At 37.1% G+C, this 10,360-nt stretch overlaps 1 protein-coding gene across 1 annotated transcript in view; it reads left to right on the top strand.

Moving 5' to 3' along the window:
• The window catches only part of MsR2 (Myosuppressin receptor 2), a 34,405-nt gene extending 24,780 nt beyond the window's left edge, over positions 1–9,625 (top strand). Inside the window, 4 exon segments of the mRNA XM_068285920.1 lie at positions 5,476–5,904; positions 7,201–8,312; positions 8,315–8,344; positions 8,577–9,625. Coding sequence (XP_068142021.1) covers positions 5,843–5,904; positions 7,201–8,312; positions 8,315–8,344; positions 8,577–9,514 — 2,142 coding nt within the window. The 5' untranslated portion in view covers positions 5,476–5,842 and the 3' untranslated portion in view covers positions 9,515–9,625.
• Positions 9,626–10,360: the final 735 nt, after the last annotated feature.

A 10,360-nucleotide genomic window follows, 5' to 3' on the forward strand; every position in this document is an offset into this window, starting at 1 on the left:
CTGTGTCACTGTCTCACTGTTTTTGGTATGGTATGGCCTAACCAGAGATCACTAGTCAACTCGAGGCTTTATGTTTTTCTAGGTTTTTCGTGTATTTTGTTGCTCTTGTTAGTTTTTGGCCACGAAACTCTTTGTGTTAGTGGCTACTTGATGGGTTTCCAACTGTCGCCATGACTGCCTGTTTGTTTGTTTCCATTGCGCTATCTCTTTCTATTTGTTTGTCTCTTCCTGACCGTCTGTCTATCTATCTGGCTGTCTGTATGTATGTTTGTCAGTTTGTTCAAGCTGGCAGGCCAAAAAAGCGTTTTGTGAATTCTTAATTACAAAATCCACTCATGTGTAAGCGTAAAAGTATGTGCTGACGTGCATGTGTGTTTAAATGAATGTGTGTATGTGTCTGTATGTGGCTTGGTCTGTCACATCACAAATATTTGAACAAGCCCTTCCGCCTTACAGTTTTTGGGCGGAAAGTCATTAAGCAAACAGAGTAAATTTTTCCATGCCAATTGTTAAGTCAATGCAAATGAAATGGCACATTAACATTTTATCAATAGAACAAAAAATTTTTCAACTTTAGTATTTGTCGACATTATTTAATTAATCGAACCGCTGAAACTGTCCTTTACTTTTCCAAATTAGAACTTATTTCATAAAGCCTTTTCAGATTCGAATTAGGCTTTTAATTCTTTAAACTATATTTCAAAAAGAGTATTCTGTAGAACCAGAAATAGCCAATAGTCAAAAGCTTATGGTAAAATGTATCCAAGAGAAAACCACATGGAAAATTTTGCGGTTAGAACTTCAAAATAAACGTACAAAAAAGGAAATGTTGGAAAAAACCACCAAAACATTTTAGCTAAAAAGAAAGAAAAAAGAAGAAGGTGGAATATGCCCACAACAAGCCAAAGCAATTAGGCAACAAAAGAAGCCCAGCAGGTCAACGGAAAAGGAAAAAAAAAAAACAAGGACGAGCATTCTTTCCCCAAAGAGGAAAAAAGGTCGACTTTAAGTGACCCTCGAATTGAAGTCAATGTTGCACGATCGTCATTATTTTTGACAAAAAAAGGCCCTAACAAACTATAGTTTTAATCATATTTTTAATTATGGATTACGAATCTATCTGAAGATGTTGCTCAACTTTGATTCATTGACCTTGATGCATGTACGTAGGTAGCGTAGCTACCAATCCATCATATAAATGTGGTTGTGTCTGGAAAGGCTCACAATACGTTCACATGAACATGGCAAATGAAATTGCTAAAAATCAAAATATAGGCTATGGAATAGAAAATTTTTTTCGGTTCCTGCAGTTGACGTATACATGTAGAGAACGAGAGAGGAAAGAAGAGAGGGAAGCAAATAGGAAGTAGAAGAAAAATGTGTTGACAAACAGAAAAACCGCAAGTCATTTTCAAATTTTTGATTGTGTTTTGATTGCTATTGGATAACACGCACACAAACACAGAAAATTTCCATTCCTTAATTTTTTTTTTTTTTTTTGGTTTGGCTTCTTATATTGCGTATACGCAGCGTGTGTCCAGCGTGTAGTCCGAAACGAAGACCAAGCAAGTCAAGTGTTCAATTATTTACGCTTATTTCATTTAGTTTGTATGCCTTTTGTCATAGTCATTGTCCTTGATGATTGCTTACTGCTTCCGGTTTGGGTTTTATGTTTTTTTTTTTTTTTTTTTTGGGAAATTTTGCGGCTTCTTTCTCTGCAACACATGGCCACAAATGGTTTAATATGAGGGTGCGTGTGTTTGTGTGTGTGTATAAGAGACGATGAGAATGTATACGCTTGTACGTGTAATTTGAGAACCACTGAGGCAAAAGCACGTGTGCGTTTCGAACTGTAAAAACCGGATTTCCGACCCTCAAACTAAAGTAGAAACTGTAACCGAACGCTAAGCCCTTGCATAGAGCAAGTGAAGTGCAGAACAGTGCAGAGCCCAGGGACTAGAAACAAGAGAGAAGAGGTAGTTGCACGTGGCTGTTGTTGGTTGGGTTTCTGACCTCTTACTGCCTTTTTTTTTTTTTTTTTGCTACCATCTCTAACCCTGGCTCTGGGATGCTGTAATGATTTTTCCTAAAGCTCAAAATTTATGTCAGAACCTTTTTTTTTTTTTTCTCTCTTCTTCTTCATATGCATTTATTGTGTGAGGAGGAGAAGATGAAAAAGAGATGCTATTTGGTTGTAACTAACTACACATGAAGGGCTCTCAAGAGTCCAGCTCTGCTTCCTGCTTCAAGCTGCTTACCACACACACGCGCACACTCACAAACATATACACGCACAGTAAGTTTGCGTGTGTGCTCATTAGAAGGCTTAAAGCCCAGACAAACTATGTAGATACTTGTCTTTCCAATTTCCATTGTATGATGTCAGGCAAAGTTGCCTTTGGGGCATGCAAAAGACAAAACAACTACATTTACAAGTGAGGCAAAACATTTGAATTGGGTTATGAAAAGAAGTAAGAACTTGAATTTGCACAAATTTAGCCAGAAAGTACCCTAAATTCAACTTGACAATTTGTAAAAATCTTCTTTTAGTATCTTTATCTAAAAATATCCATTTTATATTCCCAGAGTTAAGGAGTTTGCTAAATGAGGAATCACAATGATTCCATACGAAGGAGACACTCTTTATGTGGTCATTAGTAAAATTAATATATTTTAATTGCATTTATTTTTAGTTGATGCTTTGTTTTCTGCATTTGGATTGTCTTTAAAATTTGTCATAGAATTATTAATTTTCAAAATTGCATAACAGACTTACCAATTTTAAGTTTGTCTCGATATTTTTCTTTATCTGAAAAAAAGAACAAAATTTGAATAGGTCAATTGATTTTTATCTTTAGGCTCTTTCTCTGATCTATTTAGATGGGGACTCCCCCATTGGGGAGCCTAAACCTAGCCCAGGATCGAATAAGGTATAAATGGCAAAAATACTTAATAAAATACTTAGATTTTCTAAAGCTTGCAATCTAAACGTGTAAACTATGTAGTTAATTTCCCTACGATTTTCAAAAGTCAAGTGTATATTTAATTAAAGATGATTATTGTTTAATCTACTTTTAATCCTTCTAAATTGTTTATCTATACTATTTTTTTTTTCTGTGGTAATCAAAAGTTTAGACAAATAGCTGATAAATATAATTTCAGAGCTGACAAAATAAGGCTAGAGTCTCACTTGAGAAGTTCTTGTTTAATGAAACAAATTAGACATTCTCTTTATCGAATGTTCATTTAATCTTGCCGCATATTTTGCGAAAGTTAAATGATTATTTTTCAGTTTTGTGTAAATGAAAAGTTGGAAAAGTTTCAATTTCAATTGAGTGTAATTGCAAATAAGAAATGATTTTAAATTACATTTACCAACATTATGTGGAAATAATGAGTAAAATGTTAATAACACATCAACGAGCCTATTGGATACAAGCAAGTAATTAAATGTATATGAAAGAGATCAGGGGTAGGATAATGAGGGACTCAGACTGATTATGGTTACAACACAGCATTACGGGAGCATTTGAGGCGAAACGGCAGAGGCGGCATTAATAACTGCCATGGAAATGAAGCACCGCAGCCGCTAGTGAGGCAACATAATGGCCTCGACGATGGCTTTATTTAGATTGTCCTTTTAAATGGTTTCACTGTGGGTCCATTAAACTGCAAATGTTTAACTGTTGTTCGTGTTGTTGTTTTTCCTGCTGCTGCTGTTGCTGCTGTCAGTTGTCATTGCCAGGCACTTATAGTAAGACAATGTGTTTCACTACCCCACGCCACTCCACAACACTCCAGTTTGCCCCCTCTGAAAAGATGTTGCGGTCTCAAGTGTTGTACTCCTGCACGCTGTTTTTGCCATCAACAACATAATCATCATCAACATCGTCAACAAGTCACTAAGAGATAGACTTCGGGGTGGGGGTCAGATTGTGGGCATTACGTGACTTGCCGCAACTTTAGCGGTTTCCGGTCAACAGTGTCTTGGACCTTGTGTCTAGTCTAATATTTGGCATACGGTGCGTATTAGTTTCATTTCGTTTTCGTTTCACTTTTCGCAACGGCAAACAGAAAAGTCACATTTGGTGAGGCTATTTGTTTATTAGTTGATTTCCTAGAATACTTTCATTAAATTCAATTAAATGTGGCCACTGAGCAGACCACATTTTGAACAAACGCCTACGCCTGTTTTCTTGCTTCTGTCATGCTGAGAGAGAGAGAGAGAGAGAGAGAGAGAGAGAGACTTGCTTTGACTTGCATAGAAATGAATTAAAGTGCTTTAATACAATATACAAGCCCAAAAGTCTTTCATTTAAATATTTAATTTTCTCCGTATCAGATTTATGTCATAAATAATTACTTAAGTCTCTGGTAAGCCAAATATGTCTCAACAGATCTATCTTTTGAAATTTCATTTTAGTTTCTCGTTTTTGTACAGTTTTTCTCTGCAGTCGTCTTGGCCTGTTGGCCTTCCTGCAATGCGCCCTGACCAAGCATATGCACAAAAATTTCTATCTCTGAAACAAAATGAAAATCTCTCTAGCTAAAGACTTAATCACTTTAATGGCAGCTGAGGCAGCGCTCACCCGCTCCACCTACACCAAAAAAAAGAAAGAAAAAACAGAATTGACTAGAACCAAAAAATTAAAGACATAAGGACCCACAAAGTGCAGCATGGAAATATTTTCTTAACAATTTCTTCCATCTTTTTTTGGTTTTAGTTTCTGTTTCGGATTCGGTTTACGACTAAGAATATATTATAGAATGAAATGGAAATTCAACAATTTTGCAGTCGTCTGTTGCTCACATTTATGTGCTAGAAATTTGTTCTCCAACTTGTGAAACAAACTAAAAAGACAACAACGATGAGTTTTAATTAAATGTTACAAAAGTCAATAAAACACCGGAGTTAGGCAAGCAAAATGGCATTCAATGACTGCAGGTACAGCAGTGAAATACCCAGAAGCTGTGTTTATACATATATCTGCTCTCCCTCTATCTCTGCCCCTCTGTCTCTCTTAATTTAGCTCATTCCTGAGACTCTAATTCATCCTTTAGTTCAATGCTATGCCCATTCTGTTCTGTTTTACATCGTTCTTTTGTAATGTAGAGAGACAAATGACTTGTTACTGGAGCTATCTGGCCCATAGGGCGTATGCGTAATATTGATTGAACAGCAACTTCACTTGCTGGCCTTTCTCTTTTGTCTTGACATGCTCCAAAATTTCAGCCAATTACCTTTGAATAGCATTTCTACTAGGCATGGGGCGGTCAAGGTGTGGGAGGTAAAGATTTTCTGCTTATACACTCTAGGTCCAAGTGTATCATTAATAGCAAATTGGCTAGCCCTGAACTTCAACTTCATATTGCAATTTAACTTCCGTTTTGCATGTGGCATGCAAATTTCTAGCCTTAATATTTTCTTTACTCGCTTCACTCAATAATAAGAAATTGTGGATTATTTCATTTCAGGTTTTTTTGTTGTTTTATTTTTAAATTTTGTTCCTTTTTCACATTTTTGGCCACGCAACTTGCATATTTAAATTATTTATTGTTTGGTTTTCGAAAAGAAAAAGGCTATATTAATGAGCTGGCAAAGTTGTTGCTGTGGCACGTTGACAGCTCACAGCTGAAGAGACACAGAGAGAGCAAGGAGGACGAGGATAAAAAGAGGCCGACAACGAAAACCACAGCAACTACTGGACAGTCGGCCGCCACTGGAGACCACAACCAACCAGTAACCAACTCCCCAACCTCCCAGCACCACCAGTAGCACTAGCAGTAGCAGTAACAGCCCAGGCCAGGATCCAACCAAAAACCGATTCCCATCATTGACAGCATGGTCACGAACATGTCGCAGCCGCATTATTGCGGCTCCAGCGTCGATGATTTTCACACAAAGTAAGTAATTGGGGAATGAAGAGGCTTGGTGGCTATGGTAGAAAAAGGACAGATGGAAAGAAGATTGAATTTGCTTCTTCTCTACCTGCCTCATGCTGACTCATGTCAGCATATTAATTACTTTTTTAAATGTAATTTACATAATGATTTGCCTTGCTCTACCCCGGCAATAACTGATGCGAACATAATGAAATTGTGTATGTAATTGCCTGGTAAAAAAGGTAGATAATGTGTGTTTGTGTGCGTGAGTGTGTGTTTGTGTTTGAATGTCGGGAGGAAGAGCAAGGTTACTACCACATGGCAAAAAGTATTTGGGCTTAATAGTTAAATATACCTTTTGCTACCTATACTTTTATTGCACATGGGCACATGGACAAGTTGATGAAACTGAATTCAAGCATAAAAAATATTACCATAATTCTTACAGAAGCTATGTACCATGAAAAATATACTATGCCTAAAGGCTAAAAACGTTTTTGCTATTTGTAAGAGAGGAAAAAATAATATTAACAAGAACATGACCGAATGCTTAACAGTTTTTTATTGTACGCAATTTTCTTTTACTTTTAATCAGACCAAAGAACTTGGCTACACAGACAGAGAGAGAGAGAGAGAGACAGAATGTGAGGGAGAGAAAGAAAGAGAGAGAGAGAGAGAAAGAGATTCAATTAAATTGAGTAGCACTTATTAGCAGGCTCTACTAGATATTTTATTTCTCAATGTATTTTATATAGATGTCAATTCAAGTAAATTGCAGCTCGGTTTCGATTCCATTGACTTTTTATGAGTAAAGCGATGAGAATTTTCTCTTAGTTCTTATATTTTTTAGGCAGTTTTTAATTTAAAAAATTTATTTTTTATTTGCGATCTATCCTAAAAGAAAAATAAGCAAATATTATTAAAGGTAGTCATGAAATGGTGGTCTAAATGGCAGGTCAAGTAGGTTTAAAGACCATAAAAATGAACTGAATAATCAATAAAAGAGTTTAAATATTTTACAATATCTACGGATGAAAATGCATGTTTAAAGGAGACTAAGAAACAGCAATTGATAGGGATTAACCTTTTGATGTCAAATCTTTTCGGCTTACCCTCAAATTTATCTTGTATTGTTTCGGTCGTTATGAAAGCGTTAGCCTAGATTTAAATGCTATTTCTATATGCTCTAATTTAAGCCAAATGTAGAATAGAGATACAAAAAAAAAAAAAACACCTTTTATTATTTAAATTTAGACTTTGAAAATAATCTTTAGCCATTTCTTAAAATTTAATCAATATTTTTATTTTCACCAACAGCTATAAGTATTTCCATGGATACTTTTCACTAATTGTCTGCATACTGGGCACTCTTGCGAATACATTGAATATAATTGTATTATCACGTCGTGAGATGCGTTCACCAACCAATGCCATACTCACTGGTCTGGCTGTGGCCGATTTGGCCGTAATGCTGGAATATATACCCTATACGGTGCATGACTACATACTCAGTGCCCGATTACCGCGTGAGGAGCAATTAAGCTATAGTTGGGCCTGTTTTATAAAATTCCATTCGATATTTGCCCAAGTTTTGCATACGATATCGATATGGCTGACAGTTACGCTGGCTGTATGGCGTTATATAGCCGTTAGTTATCCGCAAAGGAACCGGATATGGTGTGGCATGAGAACGACAATTATAACCATTGCGACTGCGTATGTTGTATGCGTTTTGGTGGTATCACCTTGGCTATATTTGGTAACAGCCATTGCCAAGTTTCTAGAGACTCTGGATGCCAGTGGCAAGACGATCAAATCGGTGCCATTGAGTCAGTACATCATTGATTATCAACAGCAGGAGGATGTAACTATGCAAGTGATGTCGAGCACAACGCCAGACTTATCATGGTCGGTGGTTAGTGGTGATAATAATGCCACCAGTTTGTTAACTCTAACTACAGTTGTTCCTTTGATAACGACTACCACCAAGACGACGATGACAACGACTAGTTTGACAACGACAACTTTGGGCACTTCCCTGACAATGGGGGAGCGTAATGTCACTGTCTACAAGCTATACCACAGTGCTTTGGCCCTACACGATCGCCCATTGAGAAATGCTACATTTCTCATTTACAGTGTACTGATCAAATTGATACCTTGTTTTGCCTTGACTGTACTTTCTGTACGCCTCATCGGGGCCCTATTGGAGGCAAAGAGACGTAGAAAAATACTTGCCTGTCATGCGGCCAATGATATGCAGCCAATAGTCAATGGCAAAGTGGCAAGTCAGCCAAAAAGTTGCAAATTACTTGAAAAAGAGAAGCAAACAGATCGCACAACGAGAATGCTGCTGGCCGTGTTATTGCTATTTCTTATCACGGAATTTCCTCAAGGCATTATGGGTCTATTGAATGCTTTATTAGGTGATGGATTTTTGTGCAATGCTATTTGAAATTGAGTGAGTATTTTATGTTATAATCACATCAATTATACGCACAGTTGGCAAATAAAATTAACTTTATTAACTTTGTATCGATTAATCGATTTTTATTTGCAATTTTATTTGTCTAGAATTGCACACAATTCGTTTGGTATTGTGATTGTGGGTGTGTGTGTGTGCCAACTTGCTTATTGCACATCCATTTTATATACGTATATATTATATGGTCGTGTTATTTTTCTCATTTTAGGTGACCTAATGGACATCTTGGCACTTATTAATTCGAGTATCAACTTTATACTCTATTGCTCGATGAGTCGCCAGTTCCGTAGCACGTTCACGCTACTCTTCCGGCCGCGTTGGTTCGACAAATGGCTGCCACTATCGCAGCATGATGGCGATGCTAACGGCGGCCATGGTACGGGCAGCAATGGCGGCATGGGTGGCTATGGCAGGCAAAGGCTGGTACATACAGATGCTGTTAGCAAGAGCATGGCTATCGATTTGGGTCTGACGACGCAAGTGACAAATGTGTAGCAGGAGAGAAGTCGTAGCAGGAGCAGTGTCAGGGGTGCAGCAGCTGCAGCTGGCTCTGCGGCTGGGTCTGGGGCAGTGTCAACCACAGTAACAAACAATGCAACAGCACTGGCAACATCAGCAGCAGCACCAGCAGCTGAAATTGAAGTTGATGGATGTGTTGGAGCTTCTAACGACATCAGTATGGTTGAAATGCTGCAGCACCAGCAGCACCCACTGCCGCCTCCGTCGCCACGGGTCGACGAAGGAGAAGGTGTTGCTGGCATGCCCAGTTTGAGTGTGGATGTGGGTATCTCTGTTAACAGAAGACCTCGCAGTCGTGGTGGTAGTAAATGCATTTGGCCATCTACCGACTGGTTACGCAAACTGCGACACCAACCCAAAAAGGACAAAGATCATAGATCTGAATTGGATCAGCAGCATCAGCAACAACAACAACAACAACAACATGATCAGCTGCAAAAATCTCAGCTAGCCAGACGCGGAAGTGTTTTAGTCATGGTATTGCTTAGCAGTTCCGATGAGGTAAAAGCCAAAGCAGTGCTAGTCGGTGAGCAGCAGCAGCAACAACAGCAACATCAGCAGCAGCAGCAACATAAACTTGATATAGATGATGATGTGGATGATGCCATCGATGCTCTTTGGCTGTGAATGGGAACAACAAACTTTTTTGCCCATTTGTCTGCACACTCCTCCTGTAAATTTATTATTAAACACACTTCATTAAGACCAAGTTAAAACTAAAATAAAACATAAAACAAATTGCTTATTTCTGCTTCCAAAAATAATATAGATAATACTAAACTTTTCAGGAACCCGCATTGCAGTTGCAGTTAGTTGAGCCCCTTCGTAAACTGCTGTTGCTTTGCTTTGGTTCTGGCAAAAGGATAAACATATTATCACTTGGAAGCAGAATAACTCATTTTGTAAATTGATTAATTATGTATTTAATAAAATAAGTGATACTTGACCTAGTTTCCTCTAATTAAGTAAGTAAGTGCTAAGCGCAAAATTCAATAAATAAGAAGACAACAACAACAGCAACAAGGACAACAAAAACATTTTTTCAACATAATATTTAGTGGTAAATAGTTTTATCAAATGTTTTAAGTTTTAAACATATTAATAAGGGAAGTGAACAAAAAAATGAAGTCTTTGGTTTTCATTTTTAATTTACCCTAATGTTTCCTCTTTTTGTTGTTCTTTTTGATATTGAAATAAAAGTATGGATTTTTTTCATGTACAAATTGCCAGATTATTTTTGAAATGCCCTGGTAAGTATGCTATACTTTAAAGTTTTAGTTTAAAGCCAATTTGAGTAATTAACCATTAAATAAATAATGGTTTTAACAAGAGATTGTTTAATAACAATTAAGATTAATATATTTTGACTACTTAAACTTCTTGAATTATTCATTTGGTGGAATGAAAATTTCTTTCGCAAAATTAATTTAATCTAGAGCAAATTGAGTTATATTTCTCAAAGAAAGCCCTATA

This window comes from Drosophila tropicalis, unplaced genomic scaffold (assembly GCF_018151085.1).
Source record: "Drosophila tropicalis isolate 14030-0801.00 unplaced genomic scaffold, ASM1815108v1 contig_443, whole genome shotgun sequence".
In the NCBI taxonomy this organism is placed as follows: Eukaryota; Metazoa; Arthropoda; class Insecta; order Diptera; family Drosophilidae; genus Drosophila; species Drosophila tropicalis.